This window comes from Peromyscus eremicus, chromosome 15 (assembly GCF_949786415.1).
Source record: "Peromyscus eremicus chromosome 15, PerEre_H2_v1, whole genome shotgun sequence".
Classification (NCBI taxonomy): Eukaryota; Metazoa; Chordata; class Mammalia; order Rodentia; family Cricetidae; genus Peromyscus; species Peromyscus eremicus.
Window position 1 is genome coordinate 28775828 of NC_081431.1, and position 18247 is coordinate 28794074.

Consider the following 18247-nt stretch of genomic DNA (forward strand, 5'->3'; position numbering starts at 1 on the left):
TTTAGGCCCCTTCCTCCTTTATCTTGTAGCACTAACTTATGCTGATGTGAGTGTTGTTGCCAAAGGAGTGGGACTTGTTTGCCAAGAGTAAGTAGGCAGTCAGACCTATGAAGAGGCAAGAGAAACATTTGGAATAGCTTCCAAATTTCTCTAAGGGATGAGAAATAAGCTCAGAATGATTATAGAATGCTGAAAAGATCCACTATGTCAGACCCCCGGGAATCTCTATATTTACTTTTAATACCACAATTCCTAACTATTTATTTACGACCTTTGTTGTGCTTTTTAAAATCTTTATTGCTGTGCATATTACCTGATTCCAATTAAATTCTTATGCCAGGTAGATATTATTTCAAGGAATAGGAAGTTGAAATATAAAACCAGAGAGGAAATAAAGGCAAGTTTAGGATTTGGACCCTGTATAAGATTTTTCTCATCAACTATAATACATAAAATTGAAAATTTTAAGTAACACATTGTTTATGTTCAAACCTAAAGTCATATATAGAACTATTTAAGATAAATTCTGGCTGGAGCACTTGTTGAACAATTTGTGAATTTCTTGCCTTGTGACAGTATGGAATGTGTAACAGACTTCTTTTCCTAGAGCTGAGAATAATTAATTCACATGTTACTTTTTCGTGTTTTGGTGTTTGTTTATTTATTTTTATAGAAACAATGTCTTATGTAGCTTATGTCTCCTAGCTGGCCTGGAACATTTTATGTAAAACCCAGGCTAGCCTTGAACCTCCCAGTGATCCTGGTGCCCTGCCTCAAGAGTGCTGGGATCAAAGGAGTGTGACACACTCCCAAAAGATACTTTTAAAGGCCAGTAACACACTTTCCTAGACCTCTTTGCTTTTCCATCACTAGTAGTTGTGGTTAATAGTCTCTTTCCAAAGAAAGAAAATTAATTGCTTTTCTGTAAGATCCCTGCTAATACAGTAACATCTAGCTAGATCAAATAGAGCTGGCTACCACCCTGTGAAGCATAGCAGCTCACTTCCTGTTTACCTACTGCAATCTGCACTACTTTCATAGACACAGATTGCTTCCATTTTTTGGACCCTTACATTCACTTCAGAATTGTACACTTCCTCAATTTCTCAATGTTAATTAAGGTCTGCTGCTATGTTCTTAGCACTCCCTGCTGGTGTTAATTTGTTAGTTTAGAAATACAGGCATATATTTGAGTTCTCTTTTTTATATTAGATTATCATGTTTGGTACATTAAAAATAAAATTACAGTTGTTTTTTTTTTAAGTGGAGTGTGATGGGTCATGCCTATAAACCCAGCAGTTGGAAAACCAGGCGAGAGGATTGCCATGAGTTGGAGCCCAGTCTAGGCTACGCAACAAGACCTTGCCTTGAAGAAAGAAAAAGGCAAAGGCGGGCAGCATTTGTGCCATGCTGATAAGGAAAGAAAATAATAGCTTATGTGGATGATTTGTGCCTATGTATCAGTCTTCATTTTAAAATATAATGAACCTACACACTTTTCTCTTTTTCATAGGTTTAGTAATTATGATTTTTTTTTTGTAGTTTGTGGGGGGAAATTTCACATTTTAAAGAAAATAACCTGGAATATTTTATAAAACCAAAGTCTGACACTTTATAGATTCAGAAAATTTGTGTTGATCACTATTTCCTGAAGTGTTCACAGCTATAATAATTTTGAATTAAAGGTTTTAAGGGTAATGAGAGGTGTAAAGTTCAGGCATATCTGACAGCATTTTGAATAAATAAGCTTCATATGTTCACAGAAAATCTGTGGTTTGGATTTGTTCAGGTTTGCCTGTTTTATATGTAAAATGTTATAGTTGGTGTTATTAGATACAGTATAAACAGATGTGACTCTCAGTCTTCAGAGGCTTAGCCAAGGCAGACAGAAAACTGATTCTGGATAGATAATGGTGAGTTATCTCCATCAAGCATAGAGAAGCAACATAATGTTAATACATAATGGTATTTCTTTCTGTTTTGGTTTTTGTTTGTTTGCTTAATTATTTGTTTATGCAGAATGTTATAGTGCACGCCCTTAGTCCCAGCACTTGGGAGGCAGAGGCAGGCAGGTCTGTGTGAATTCAAAGCCAGCCTGATCTACATAGCGAGTTCCAGAACAGCCAGGGCTACATAGAGAGACCCTGCCTCAAAAATAAATAAACAAATGAATAAATAAAGAAATTTTTAACTTTATTATTAAAAAAATAAGTTGCGAAGTAATAAACACCATACACCGAAGTTAACCTGACTCAAAAGACTATACAACTCAGTGAACTTCTATACAATTAGATTATCCATTCAGAATGGAAGCTATGAAGTTTCACATTGGATTTTATACTTCAGTATCAAAAGATATTTTTGTGCAGTATCCACTACCAAAACCAAAAAAATCCATGTCAGAGTTAGAACCAGAAAGCAATTAGCTTTGTATCCCTTTTCATAACTTGTATCCATTACCTACACTCAGTCCTTCCTTATCCCCTGATAGCCCTTCTTCTCTTTTCTACATGTTATACTGTACCCACATATATACTCATTTGCATGTTACTGGCTGGATTCCACATATAAGGGGAATGATGATTTTTTTTCTTTCTGAGATTGTGTGACCTCATTTTATAATACATTCAAAGCCCACCCATTTTCCTGCAAATTTTGTAATTACATTTTTCTTTAGAACTGAATAGTATTTCATTTTATAAATCAAATTTTCTTTAGCCGTTCATCTGTTGACAACTAGGTTGATTCCAATTCTTTGCTCTAGTGAATAAATCAGCAGTAAACATGGGGGATGCAAATATCTCTATGAAAGGGTGTGGAGTTCTGGGTATGTGGCCAGGAATGAAATAGCAGGATTATATAGTAGTTCTATTTTTAATTATTTGAGAAATTTCCAAGCTGATTTCCACAATGACTGCACTAATTTGGGTCTCCTCCACCAATAACCCTTTCTCACCACATCCTCTCCAATATTTGTCAGATTTATTGATGATAGCCATTCTCACTGGGATAAGATGGTAGTTTAAATTTTCATTTCCCTGATGGCTAGGGACATTAAACAGTTTAAAAATAGTTATTGGCCGTTTGTGTTTTCTTTCTTTCTTTCTTTCTTTCTTTCTTTCTTCCTTCCTTCCTTCCTTCCTTCCTTCCTTTCTTTCTCTCTCTTTCTTTCTTTCTTTTTTTCTTTCTTTCTTTCTTTGTGTGTGTGTTTTTTTGTTTTTTTAGTTTTTCGAGACAGGGTTTCTCTGTGTAGTTTTGGTGCCTGTTCTGGATCTCACTCTGTAGACCAGGCTGGCCTTGAACTCACAGAGATCCTCCTGGCTCTGCCTCCCAGTGCTGGGATTAAAGGCATGTACCACTACCGCCCAGTTTTGTGTTTCTTTCTTTAAGAAGTGTCTATTCAGTTCATTTACCCATTTGCCGATTGGCTTTTGTAGTTCCTTGGTATTTAACTTTTATGTACTTCTTTGTAAATTGTAGATATTAGCCCTTTGTTTGAAGTGTAATTGGTAATAATTTTCTGCCATTCTGTAGGCTATCTGTTTGCTCTGTTGGTTAAGTATTTCTTTGACGATTTTTAAATATGCTTGTAGGCCAGGTAAAAAGAACCACCATTGAGGGAGAAAGCGTACAAATTAAAACAAGTGGATCGGGGACCAGAGTTTGGATCCCAGGAAACCCATGTAAATATTAGATGGGTATAGTGGCCTGCCTGTAATTCAAGCCTTGGAAGGTAGAAGTGGGGAGGGGAGGATCCTCAAAGCAAGCTGGCCAGTAAGATAAGCCATTTGTCTTTTAGCACTATGCTTGATTCAAAGACTTTTACTCAGTGAATAAAGTGGAAGAGCGTGATCAGGTGTATTCCCAACATCAACATCACGTAGACATACACCCATGCACATACAAAAACATGCATACACACCAGGCACATGAAAAATAAAAAACAAGAAAAAGAAATGAGAGAGAGTAAGATAAGTATATAGAACAAAAGGTTCACTTTGCAAATGAAGTTGGGAAGAAGAAAGGAAAACTGCATTTTGTCTCCAGTGCTCTAGCTACTACTGCACCTAGGGAGGTCACTGAAGTGGAGTCAAATAGTGAGTTTGATATCAAGTTCATCTTAGAGAAAAATACATTTAAAATATGAGAACATTCATTAAGAAGTAAGTGACTCATGAGAATTCAGTGTATGAAAATTTTATTTCAAGTTGGAAGGAAGAGTTATGGAAGACATTAGAGGAGGTAGAGTTTATGCTGCCCATTGAAGGTTGCATTTTAATGTAGTAATGGTTGGCAGTTTATAGTCAGCATGAAGAAACAGTAAAATCTAAGATGAGGCGAAAGAAAGTTGTACCAAGTACCTCTGATTCCTTTTTAAAAAATTTAAAGTATGTTATATGATTCCCAGATCCTTTTTCCCTTAGTCATTCTCAGAATTATAGAATTCCGTTTTTAGACTTTAATTCAGTCATCATTACCATTGTCTTACTAGAATATGTAAAGCAACTTGCTGTGTTCATTCATTGTCTTTGTAGCCAGTTAACTCTCTTTTTCATTGAAATTGATCCAGAACTCCTTTATTCTGCTGTGTGTATGTGTGTGTGTACATGTGTGCTTGCACGTGAGTATGCAGGTCGGGTTCCCATATGTGTCCATGTAAAGGACAGACAGAGCAGGATGTTAAGTTTCTTCCTCTCTTGCTTTCCTCTTTGTGCAGTGAGAAGGGTAGCTTACTGAACGGGAAGCTTGTGTGGCTAGGGCGTCTGGCCTGCTCTCCTGCTCTACTTGTGTCCACCCTTAGTGATAGGGTTTCAAGTCCACGCACATGGCTTTTCTCAAGATGGCTGAGAATTCAAACTCAGGTCCTTACACTTGTAGAACAGGTCTCTTACTCACTGAGTGGTCTCCCCAACCCTGAATCCTGTCCTTTTTCACTAATTATTTTCATACAAATGACCTCTCCTATGACAATATCAAGATCTTTTTATTAAATGAAAAAGCCAAAGTGGTTTAGTTATGTAAGCCAGTGTACATTTATGAACTATCACCCCAAAAATTTTTGTTGTAAGCAGTTCCTGATAACAAGTGATTTCTTCATTCTGTACTATTTATAGTGATGTAGCTAGTGGCTGTGTGCCCCTATCCCTAGGGAGATAAGAAAAAAAGACCTACTTAACCCAGATCGGGAACTAGCAACAGACCGAAGTAAAGATAATATCAAGTCCAACTTGGTGAGGCAGTGAGTTTGAATGACAGGGCTATGGGTGAGGAGTTAGTTACAGGAGCAGAAGTGACTCAGAGACAGCTCTATCACTAAAGCCCACCACAACATATGTGAGACTTAGGAACGCTGGAAGCCTAGCGTTCCCTACAACAATTTGTAGGCAGCTGGACAGTTTGGAGAGCGCTTCTTCAGCAGCACAGCTTGTCTGAGTGTCTTTTGGCAGTGTTTACTGCTTATATAAACCCGCAGAGGGAAGAGCCAAGTGCATCGGGGTCAGTTTCAGGGACTTCTTGAAGCTTCTGGGTTGTTTAATACCTGAGTCCTAACATGCTTCCCTGAAGGATGGAATGTGTCAACTCAGAGGAAATTGCTATACAGTTGCTAGTATTATGATATTGTGTTCACAAAGAATAACCAGACATCATTTTCTCTAACATAAAGAAAAGGTCCTGAAAGACTGGGACATTAGTGATATAGTTGTTTTTCTTTCATAATTTAAGAACTTGATGCCTTTCAGCCTGCATCTTTTAAACATTTCTAGATGAAATTCTCAACAAACCAAACCAGTGTCATTACAGATTTCAGATTCAGGACTATCTTCCCTTTGAACTTAGATTTTATGTAGGGGTTATTTTTAATATTATTTTCTCTTTTATCATTTTTAATATTAGCATAGTGTTTATTGCACATTTTACTGTGTGAACTACATTCTTCATTGGCAGGCGTGGTGCTTACAAGTCCCAAAGTAGAAATTCCAACACTAGTATTTATTGGAGTGCTTTCATAGTAAAGTTTTAAATAATAGGAAATTTTATGACAACAGTTCTCAACCTGTGGGTCATAACCTTTTTGGCAAACCTCTATCTCCAAAAATATTTATATTATGATTCATAACAGTAGCAAAATTACAGTTATGAAGCAGCAATGAAAATAATTTTATGGTTGGGGGTCACCACAACGTGGAGAACTGTATTAAAGGTCACAGCATTAGGAAGGTTGAGAACCACACTGCTCTGTGGGTTACTGAAAGTGGCTGAAGAGCTTCTAGAGAGTCTTGGAAGCAGAGTTAAACATAGATTATTATGCTGTTCTTTTCTTCTAAAGCCAGACATCAAATACTTGTGAGAGAAAGATAGTTCTTCCTCTAGTGCTTAATTGATAGGTATCATTCAGAACACACTGTTTCTATTACATATTGAGAAATTTGCCTTGGTTCTATCCATGTGCACCTGTAGAAAGAAGCAAAGGAGCTATAATTACTGAACCCTGAAGAATGGCGGCACTGGTGTGGAGGCGCACACCTTTAATCCCAGCACTTGGGAGGCAGAGGCAGGCGGAGCTTTGAGTTTGAAGCTGGGCTGGTCTGCACAGCCAGTTCCAAGACAGCCAGAGCTAAAAGAGATCCTGTGTCCAAATAAACAAACAAATAATAATAATGGCACTGAATTTTAATTGTACTTTTATAGTAAATGATTGAGAAAGCAACTCATCCTTTTGCCAAAGATACACAAGTGATGAGATACGCAAGTAACAAACTTAAAATTTTAGCAGCCGTCTGCATTTTAGTCATTACTAATTAAAATATAGAACACTAATGAGAAGATTTGTGGGCACAAATCATCAGAGATTGTAACTTTCTCCTTCTCCCTTAAAGGGTAGCTTAGCTTCACGTCATTTTTCACAATTTTTTCCCCAACAGGAATAAAAGAAATTTTTTATATATAAAAGAAATTTCCAACCATGTTATACTTTATATCTTGCTTGAAATAAAAATCTATACTCCACTGCTCTTTCAATTAAATCCATTATACAGCAGCCTGGCCTAGAGTATTGGCAGCAGAAATTGGGAGTCAAATTTAATGAGCCATTGCTGGTGGAGTGAGAAGATTGTGAGGGAGTAAAATAAGAAAAGACTAGAATCTGAAAAGAACTTGTGTTGGTGTGGGGCTGGGGATGTGATGCTGTTCTTAGAGTAGGGACTGCCCAGAAGAGAAGTAGAAGATAAAGGGATGGATTTCAGCTCTGAAAATGTTACATTCAGGATGTCTTGTAGTATTTGAAGGGGAAGGTACAAGCAGCTAAGGAGAGCAGTAAGTTTCTGAGGAAAGAAAGAATCCTGGGCACGAAGGTCCTACACAAGGAATTCTTTGAGAAAGAGAGTGAAATAAGCTGAAAGAAAGATAATCACAGAACCCTGCTTCACCATTGAAAGGGTTAGTAGATGAATAGGAGCCCCATACCATTTCCTGGTGTCCAGTAGCTACAACTGATATTTAAATTTAAATTACATGCAGTTAAGAATTCAGTCCTTGGTCACACGCTGACATGCTTGGTAGGGTCATTTAGTCATGGATAGTGATAGTTACTGGCCACTACAAAGGTTGTGTAAGCCATGCCTTCATCTTCATTTGGTTGAGGAATTTTAAATTTTCTCCCTGATTGATTCAGTGACCCTACATACACTCAAGAAAAAGTGCATTGTAGATGTCATGGTTCATGCCTATAATCCCAACCTTCAGAAGTGGAGGCTGGAAGAGCAGGAGTTCAAGGCCATCCTCAGCTATTCAGCAAGTTTGAGGCCAACCTGAGCTACAAGAGACCTTATCTCAAAAACAAACCAGAAAGGCAATTTATTGTTTAGTTTCTATGTACTTGTGTAGTTTCCATAGTTTTTCTTGCTATTGATTATTTTATTTCAGTTTGATTGGATAAGACACAAGAAATTACTTTAGTTCCTTTTTTATTTGTTAAGGCTTACTTTGTGGCCTAAGGAAGGAATATTCTGTACATATCTGTTAAGACTATTTGATTTATGATGCAGTTTAAGTCTAAAGGTTTTTTTTGGTTTTTTTTTTTTTACTTTTTAAATTAGACGACCTATTTAAAGGTGAGAATTGAATATTAAAGTCACCCATGTTTGTTTTGTCAGGGTCTGTCAGACCTTTTATACCCATTAGTGTTTATTTGATAAATTTGGGAGCTTCTATATTTGATGCATATATGTTTACAGTTGGGTCTTCTTGATGGAATGTTCCTTTAGCTAGCAGGTAGTGGCTTTTTTTTGTAATTCTGGTTTGAAGTCCACTTTATCATATTTCTCTCTCTTCTCTTCTCTTCTCTTCTCTTCTCTTCTCTTCTCTTCTCTTCTCTTCTCTTCTCTCCTCTCCTCTCCTCTCCTCTCCTCTCCTCTCCTCTCCTCTCCTCTCCTCTCCTCTCCTCTTCTCTCTCTCTCTCTCTCTCTCTCTCTCTCTCTCTCTCTCTCTTTTGGTTTTTCAAGACAGGGTTTCTCTGTGCAATTTTGGTGCCTGTCCTGGATCTCGCTCTGTAGACCAGGCTGGCCTTGAACTTACAGAGACCCACCTGGCTCTGCCTCCTCAGTGCTGGGATTAAAGGCATGTGCCACTGCCGCCTGGCCACTTTATCATATTTCAGAGCAGCTTCTACCAAGCTTATTGTTCACTTTTATTCACTTGATTAGTTGACTTCCATACTGTAACTCTCAGTCTATATCTAACTGATATGTTTCTTGGCAACAACAGTTAGTCTGATCTGGTTTTGTAATCCGGTCAGCCAGTCTGTCAGTGAGTTGGGACCATTTACATGTAAGTTGATACTGAGAGAAGTTTACTAATTTTGTTGGTTGTTTTTCTGGTTGGTTGAATTATTTGTTGTTTTCTTTCTGCCCTGCTAGTAAAGGTTTTCTGGTTTACTATGTATCTTTTTTCCTTCTCTGTGTATAATATTCCTTTAAGTGTTTTCTACAGTGCTGGCTTGATTGACATAACTGCCTTAGTTTGTGCTTATTCTGAAATACCCTTATATTTTTGCGCATCTTAAAGAATAGCTTTGTGCTATATAGTAGTCTTAGCTGGCAATTAATTGACTTTTAAAGAGTTGAAGTATCCCGCTACATCCTTCCCTGGCTTTTTGGTTGCTTTCAAGATACCAGATATTATTCTGATATCTTTGTCTTTGTAGGTAAGTTGACATTTTCCCCTGTTTGCTTTGTATTTTAGGCATTTGACTATAATCCGTTGTGTTGTGATATTTCTCTCTCCATTTCGATTTCAGGTTCTAAATGTCTTTTACATTTGAATGCCTACTTCTTTCTCTTGATTTGAGGAGTTTTCTGCTGTAATTTTATAGATAAGGTTCTCTGCCTTTAGTTTTTAGTCTCAGTTCCTCCCTCTAGGCTTGGTCTCTTACTAGTTTCCCAGGGTAGTTGGATGTGGTTATTATGCCCACCACCAACCCACGCATGTGCACGCCACATTGATGTTTAAATATATAGTGTTTCTTCAGTCTTCTCCTCCATTCCTAATCTTTCTTCTGCTTGCTTAAGTCTACTGGTAATATTTTCCACTGTTTTTTTATTTGGTTCATTGGGTTTTTCACTTCTGATCATTTTTTTCTGTTTTCTCAGAGTCTCAATGTCTTTGCTGAAAATGTTCCCATGTTGCTTACTTTTTCTCGCATACTGATAATGTTTTCTCCCGTACTGCTCAGTTTCTCATCTGTTTTTCTGAGTTTTTCCTCTATGCTGCCAACTCTCCAAAGACTGGACAGAATTTGACTGTGTGATTGTGTCCTCATCAAAGTCATTGATCATTTTTACTAGTGAACTTTTGAAACTGTGCTTATTTCAGTATCTTGGAATTTGGTTTTGAGTTACGATCTTTTAGAGAAGTAATAGTGCCTTGCTTTTTCCTAGTTTGTGTGTTTCTGGGTTGTGATTTGTGTATCTATTGTCTTGAACATCTCTTCCGGTTTTATTTTGGAGTCTTATTGTGTAGCCCAATATCATTCAGTGGGGAAAAAAAAACCAAAAAACCTTAAAATAGCAACATCAGACTGTACGAGAGACAGAAATACACTTAAAACTCAGTTAATGCCCACCCGTCTATAACCAATGAGCATAAACTAAATGATAGAAAACTAACTTAGAATTTTCTAAAAATTATTTAGTATAAATATGGAAATACAAATGAGTAAAATGAGGAAGGAGCCAAGGAAAGAGGTGAAGGTAGAATAGAGGAAAAAGTTAAATAAGAAAAAAGAGGAGTGGAGAAGAATGTTGAGCAGGAAAATCAGAAAAGATAAGATGAGAAATGAACAATACTAACAAAAATCCCCAAAGTAAGGTAAGATAAAAATGTCACTGAAAGTAAGAGGGCAAAAATGGAAACATGGGACAAGGGAAGAAAGGAATTGAGGAAAGAAAAATCATTGCCCAGCAGTGAAAGAAACTATACAAAGAGTATTAGAAGAGTACCTGAGATGAAATATAAAATAAAGCATTTAGAATTGATGGTGCAAAACTATTGGTAAGAATATAGTAAAAGGAAAAAAGGAAGTACAGAGGGAAAGAGATGAGGGTACTGGGTCCTCTGAGATTGAAGATAGCCAGTTTCATGTATGGGGAGAGGGTCAGGTGAACTTTGTCCTTGTCTTTTGTGTGACTTATACTGGTGCTGCACCCAAGCTGGACAGTATCCTGATAAGAATTTTCTTTTTACTGGTTTCCCTTCTTTCATACCAGTGGCCCATGTGGTCTATACTTAGCTCTGTAATTTGTAGACTGGATGGGTTCTACCTAATCTTCTAGAAACTTTGCAGTTCTTAGCCCCTGAGGTGAGTACTGCTCTGTTTTGAAGTATCTCCCAATTGGTTTGGTAGTGTGGGAAGCCACAGCAGTAGGTGGTGGACTTGCCATTTTACTTTGAAGACCTAGGTAGTAATCACTTGTTGTAAGCATGCAGTTGTGGGTATCAAACCTCTGGAGCTTCAGAGTTTGGGGACTCTACAGCAATGACTGGCAGCTGGGTGGCCCCAGAAGTTGGATTCCCTCCTGGAACTCAGGCTAAGGGCTATCAAACTCTAGGGTTGTGTTCATTTATGTGATCCAACTCCCTTTGCTGGCCTCTGTGGGTACAGCATATATGGAGTAGATATATATCCATGCATGCATATGTCCGTGTACTCATACACAGTAAATAAAAAGTAAATAAACCCTCAAGAAGTAGTTAGTGTAAATGGGATAACCTCTGAGATAGACTCAAAAGGCCCCCATTTCTGACACCTTATGTCTCGTAATGGCCCCAGTTTGCTCTAGTTATTGGTTAATGACTTAGGTAATATTTTTGCAAATATGCATTGGATTCCTTGGTAATAGGATAACAGAACATCTGGGAGAGAATGTGAGGCAGAGGGGTAGAAAAACTTAATCGCAGTCTGAATTTAGTTACTATGTAGTTATATAGTGGAAATATTTCTATGTATTTTCCTCTTATTTATAAAGCAAGGTCAATCACTTATTTTTTTAATGGCCCTTTTCAGTTTTACCTGTTTCTAAATGTCATATAAATAAAAGCATTGAACTATAGCCTTGGAGTTTCTCTTCTTAACCAGGCATGCAGACTGGAGATTCATCTGTATTGTGTTTGTTGGCTCAGTTTTCTTTCTCCTGCTGCCCACCGAATTTTAGAGAAGTACAAAATGTAGTTTTGTAGTCAAGAGAGGTATAGATGTATTGCTTCTGTATTCAAAGCAAGAGGAACAAGAGGCAAAGTGGTCAAGCAACTGAAAACAATAAGATGCTGAAATGCAGTGCAGAGGTTAGTGCTGTGGTCTGCTGATACGGGGAGGAAACTTTTGTACATTGTTGGTCCTTCCTTGCTGGCTTTGAAGCGAGAACCGGAGAGACAAGGATCTTAACTTCACAGAAATCCACGTATCCCTCAGCTGGGCCTGTGCCCTGTACCTGGTGCTGTACTTGGGCTCATCTCTGTCACAGCCTTCGTTCTAGATTCTCAAGTATTTTTTCTTTTTCTGTCTGTATTTTCTCCGGGTGACTATGTTTATGAATGAAACTGGCATGTATTTTCTTTTTTATACTTATCTTTGCCAGGTTATGGTATCTCGGTTACGCTGACTTCAGTAAATGAGATGGGATGTGTTTTCATGTTTTGTTTTGTTGTTACTGTTCTCTGGGAAAATGTGTTAATTATTCATTGAATTTTTGGAACCATTCCTTGGTAAAGTTATCTAGGCATTGTATTCTCTTTGGGGGAGTTTTTTGTTTGTTTCTTTACCTACTAATTCAGTTTCTTTAAATGTTGTGAGACTCTTATGTTTTCTATTTCTTCTAGAGTCAGTCTTGATAAATTCTGTTTTCTGGAGAGTTATCCATTTTTAAGTTTAAATTTTATTAATGTGAAGTGGTTTATGAAGTCCTGTTGTTATTATCTATCTGTGTACGCATACATGTGTGGAGTCAGAGGGCAGCCGCAGGTGACAGTCGTTAGCTCCAACTATGTTTGAGAAGGGGTCTCTTGTTCAACCGTGGTCATATCATGATAGCTGGCCTACAAGCTTCCAAGGATTCTTGCTGTGCCTCCTCCTTCTATCAGGGTTACAGACATGTGCTACTATGTCTGGTTTTTAGGTGGCTTCTGGGGAGCCAAACTCGGGTCTTTAGGCCTGCAGAGCAAATGCAGCAGTGGTGACATCTTTTCTGCAGTCCTTAAATGGTTTGCTTGCTTCCTCTCAGTTCTCTTGCTTCATCTTGCCAGAAACTTATGTTTGTTTTTTTCCTTTTTGGTTTTTCGAGACAGGGTTTCTCTGTGTAGCTTTGCACCTTTCCTGGAACTCACTCGGTAGCCCAGGCTGCTGGCCTCGAACTCACAGAAATCGGCCTGCCTCTGCCTCCCGAGTGCTGGGATTAAAGGCGTGCGCCACCACTGCCCGGCCCAGAAACTTAATATTTGTATGACTCCTTTGAAAGAATCAAGCTGATATTTTTCTGCTGTGTGTTGTTTTCCCAGTTTCGTTAAGTATTGGTCCCACTTTTATCAGTCTTCTATTTTCTTCAGATGCATTTGTTTCTCAGTGCTCTGATCTTTTTCTGTAGCATTTGACAGATTAAACTACCCTATCCTTCCCTTAGCTCTTGGAGACACTAGGATAAGGATTCCCTACCTCCTTGCTTTCTAATTGCCTGTTTGTCTTCAACCTGTTTTTCTCTGTATGCGCTATTAGATAGCTTTGGCTACAAGGCTACAAAGCTTGGTAATAATATTCGACAGAATCTTTGACCCTGGCCTGTCATTTCTTGATGCACTCCAGACTACTTTGGTGTTTGTTTCAGCATCTCTAGACCTTCATGTGTTTAATAACGATCATGACCTTCATGTGTTTAATAATAATCATCTTACATGATTCATTGGCCAAGAACTCGGTGAATAAACTCCTGGTTCTTTTTCCCAGTGTTCCAGTTCTCCCAAGCATGTAAACCAAGTATTACCTGGTTTTGCCTCTGAGCATCACTGTCTTCTCATAACATCTCATACTCAAATTCAGTTGGGCTGTATGTGTATATCCGATCACCTTTCTTTGTAGTGTAGTTCAACAAGAATGGTTTCTCTGTAATACCTTTCTTCTACTCATCTCACAATGTCATAGTTATCTTATTAAAGAAATTATCTGCCTTTGCATCTTACATTTCTGTATATAGTTGAGTGGTTGTCTAAATGTCTTCTATTCTTGTATTGATGGTCAGTCATAGATACAAAAAAAAAAAAAGTGAAGACTCAGAAAAGCAAAGTTGATTATACTCACAGGTCCTGGAGACAGGAGACACACATGACACTCATGGAAAAAAGGAGTCAGAAGTATTTAAAAAAAAAAAAATGGAAGAGAGGGAAAAGTTTAGATCACCACCTTCATTGGATTTTCGATAGGAAATGCAAGGCAGGGCAGGATGAACACTCTAGAGTTGATTAGTTTGAATCAATTTAATGCTAAGTATTCACTAAGCCTGGGAGAGGCATTCTCTTCTTAGCCAGACAAGGTTTTGTAGATGCCAACACATCCTAATATTTTTATGGATTAAAATATTTACAGTACAACTCCCATATACCTTTATCCCATCTCCTCAAGAAGCAAAGGCATATCAATTAAACAGTATTAAATGCTGATTCTATTAGAAGTAGTCTTCTGTACCCAGGATGCTGGAAATCAGTCTTTGTATTATTTGATGCTTTGTAATTTATAAGGAACTTGCTATCATTTAAAACAGGAACTGAATGTAGAATTAGTGTATAGCATTTGAATGGACTCTATGAAAATAAGATATGTAATGGTGAACATTGGCACTGTTTTGGAATTAGTGAAGCTGCTTGTGGTGGCACACATTTTATTCCCAGCACTTAGGAAGGTAAGGTATGAAAGTCATGAGTTTGAAGTCAGCCTGGGTTCTGTGAGACCCTGTGTCAAAATCAAAGGGCAGGAGAAAAGATATATACAGGAATCTGTACTTTGATATTGAAGAAATTATTACAGCTATTTTATTTATATAAAGGATGACTTAACTATCAGACTGCCTCTCATTAAAGTCTTTGCATCAGTAGTAAATCCTTCTTGCTCCTCACAAAGTAACCAGTGAATTTCTTGTGTTTAAGTGAATTGCTAAGTAGAATGACAGTAAAAGAGAGCCCAAGACCCTCTCTTGGGTAGTCTCTACCATCCTTTCAAACAGTAAAAATAATCTCTTCCTTAAAGCCATCATAAATGCCATGCCAGTTTCAGCCCTGGTTGCTCCAATCACTGTATTTCGGTGTTCAGTAACTCTTACGATTGTCAGTCATTTTTTATTTTGTGCCTGCTTTTTAAGCATTGTTGGTGTTACATATTTGTCCTACCTTTTGAAGAGTCTCTTGTCTTAGTTGCTTCTCTATTGCTGTGCTAAAACACCATAACCAAAGCAACTTACTGAATAAAGTTTTCAGAGAGTGAGTTGTGACCATCATGATGGGGAGCATGGCAGCAGGCAGGCAGGCATGGTGCTGGAGCAGTAGCTGAGAACTCACATTCCGAGACAACTACCACAGCCATGAGGCAGAAAGGGCTAACAGGGAATGGCATGGAATTTTAATGGCACCAAGTATTCAAATATATGAGTCTATGGGGGCCATTTTCATTCAAACCACAACTCTATTTTATATTTCCTTTTATTTTTAATTATAATTTTCTTTATTCTAGAGAAGTTCATACATGTATATAGTAAAATATTTCTCTATTTTCCTCCCTCAGCTCCCCTCATATCTCCTAACATGTCCCCATCTTAACTTCTTGACTTTTTTGTCAAACTTTTTTGTTTGTTTTTTGTTTGGATGACCCACTAAGTCCAGTTAGTGTTGCCTGTATGTGTATGGGTTTGGGGTCATCCACTGGAGCACAGGAAACCTTTAGGAACACCCTCAAAGTGGATTGGTTCTCCCTTTTACAGCAACTCCTAACCGCCGGTGGCTCCTCATTAAGGGATGGAGCCTGGATGATACTTCCCCATTGTGCTAGAAGTTTGGCTGGTTTGATTTTTGTGGCGGTCTTAAGGAGACAGCTACAGATGCTGTGAGTTCATGAGTACCTTAGGCATTTCACATCCAGAAAACAGCATTTCATAGCGCTTCTCTCCATATTCTGGCTCTTTACTGACTCTTCTTCCATGATGTTCTGTTTCCATTTTTCTGAATCTTTTCTTCTCTTTGAAGATATTTAGAAAAGTGACTATTCAAAACAAGTTCCTAATGGATGCTGGTAACTGGAAGTTGAGTCCTTTGCTTCATTTGAATTTATTTCACTTACTAGTTATTTTGCTTGCTTTCCAGGCACACAAACGAATGGCCTGGACTTTCAGAAACAGCCTGTGCCTGTTGGAGGAGCAATCTCAACAGCCCAGGCCCAGGCTTTCCTTGGACATCTCCACCAGGTAGACTGTTTCACCCAGCCATAGCTGAGAATGCTTTTTAAAGGAGACATAAAATGCTAGGGAAGTTATTTCAAATCATGTGTAACCATCCTGCTGAATGATTCGTATAGAATTAATAGTTTTGGCATACTTATTGACTCTACAGCTGTGTGAACAAAAGAATATTTTGTTGGGACACACCTAATACTAGGTTAATGTTGTGCATGAGCATGAGCTTGAATCTGTGATGGCTGAGTGAAGCTAGTAAATTATCAGTTACCACTACACTAAAACCATTGTCACATAGGGGACTACTCAGACCCTTGCTGGACTGTTAACATCTTAGTTTCAGATTTGAAAAACGAGTTTTAACTTAACTACCCGATACCACGTGATTCCCCCCCAGTCTAAAACAGAACATGAATTCTGTTTATTTATTATACTTACCACTATTTTCATCAAAATGTCACTAGACTACCAAACCACTTTTTTAATAAAAGCTGCTCTACTTGAAAATAGGTGAAATTCTAGGAATTATCCTCAAGTTTTTTGGAGTTTTGTTGTTGTTGTCGTCGTCATCGTCGTTGTTGTTTGGAGTGGGGGCTGAGGCGGGTTCCAGACCGAGTTTCTCTGTGGAGCCCTGGCTCTCCTGGACTCACTCTGTAGACCAGGCTGGCCTCGAATTTGGAGAGCCGCCTGACTCAGCCTCCTGAATGCTGGGATTAAAGGCGGACACTGAAAGGAAGCAAAGTTGTAATGATTCATAATTCTGCATCTATGTTCAGCTAGTTGCCTGGATCCTTATACTTACATATTCTCTGATGATTATTTGCACTACCACCCTTCCACTTTAGTCTTCATTTATTCTAGTCTAGTTTGTAATCTTTCTTCTCCCTTCTTAGTCTTTCTTTATTTTCAAGACATTAACCTTTGAGGATTGTAAGTTATTCGGAGACAGCCAACTCCTTCAATAAATAAATATTTAATTTTTAAAAAAACTTAACATTTTTTAAGAGTACAAATCAGGAAGTTCCTCAATTTGAGCTTGTCTGCTTTCTTGTTGTGATTAGATTTTATTTTTAGATTCAGGTTATCCATTTTTAGTAGGATTGCAACATAAGAAATACAGTCTTCACAGTGTTTGTAACACGAAGCCTATCTCATTACTGGTAGCATTAATTGTTCAGCCTGATAATTTGCTTGCCAGGTAGCCCTCCCTGTGAAGTTGCTATTGTGCCCTTTGTAATTCTCAGCATCTGTGGAGAAGCATCTTACTCTTGTTTTGCCCATTAGTTAGATGATCTGTTGACGACCCTTTTCTAAATCAGGTTGCTCTCATGGTTGCCAAATGATGACTTTCTAATTGCATGTGTGTCCTTACTTTAATATGACTAGGATTTGAAGTATGAATATTAAATATTAAGACAAATTTTTCCTATATGGCTTATAGGATAGATTCTCTTAACTAGTTTTTTCATTTATAATGATAAAAAAAGTACATGTTGATTGTTTTTATGTGTTCTTTAAAACAATATGAAAGGTATGTTAGGTTTTCAGAACCTAGGCGGACTCTGACTACAGATAGAGTTTTCAATAAGAAGCACCCATCCTGTGGCTTACCTGTTAGTGCTCATTTAGTGATGATGCTATTTAGAAGAAATTTCTGCAGTTTTCATTAGGGTGTGGGGAACTGTGAGCTTATATGGGAAGTTTTAACTCTGTAAAATATATATTTGTATGTTCAATTCTAACACAGTGGTATACACTTAGTATTTGAAATATTTCTTGATGATACCCTCTAGTGATGAATGACAATGTTTTAGATTATTATGTCCGTTGATTACTTTCCACCTAGGTCCAGCTCGCTGGGACAAGTTTACAGGCTGCTGCTCAATCTTTAAACATTCAGGTAAGTTGGAATATGAGCACATAGGTCATATCTTCTATTAATTTTTCCATAATTTTCTGTATTGAGCACATAATTTAGAATAGGAACTACTTAGGATTGTTACTACTTATTAATTTTATTATTGCTATATTTTTATTGCTGAATCCAGATGGTAATAAGTGTCATTAATGAAAATCACCTTAATCTGCTACTGTATGTAAGCCAGAGGTGGACAAATGAAGTTCACTATCAGAATTCTAGAGTGAAGTTCAGGAACACATACTGAACACAAAATCAAATAGCTTCTTAAGTATCCTTCTTTTTCCTAGACTGTTTATCATTTTCATGAAACATTGAACAGAGAATTGGGGAACTTGGGTTTCGAAGTCTC

At 37.7% G+C, this 18247-nt stretch overlaps 1 protein-coding gene across 1 annotated transcript in view; it reads left to right on the forward strand.

Annotated features, from left to right (window-relative positions):
- Pou2f1 (POU class 2 homeobox 1) overlaps positions 1–18247 on the forward strand; it is a 142156-nt gene that overhangs the window by 77308 nt on the left and 46601 nt on the right. Inside the window, exons 3-4 of the mRNA XM_059280569.1 lie at positions 15889–15989; positions 17824–17877. Of these exons, the coding sequence (XP_059136552.1) occupies positions 15889–15989; positions 17824–17877 (155 nt within the window). The remainder of the gene's footprint in view (positions 1–15888; positions 15990–17823; positions 17878–18247) is intronic.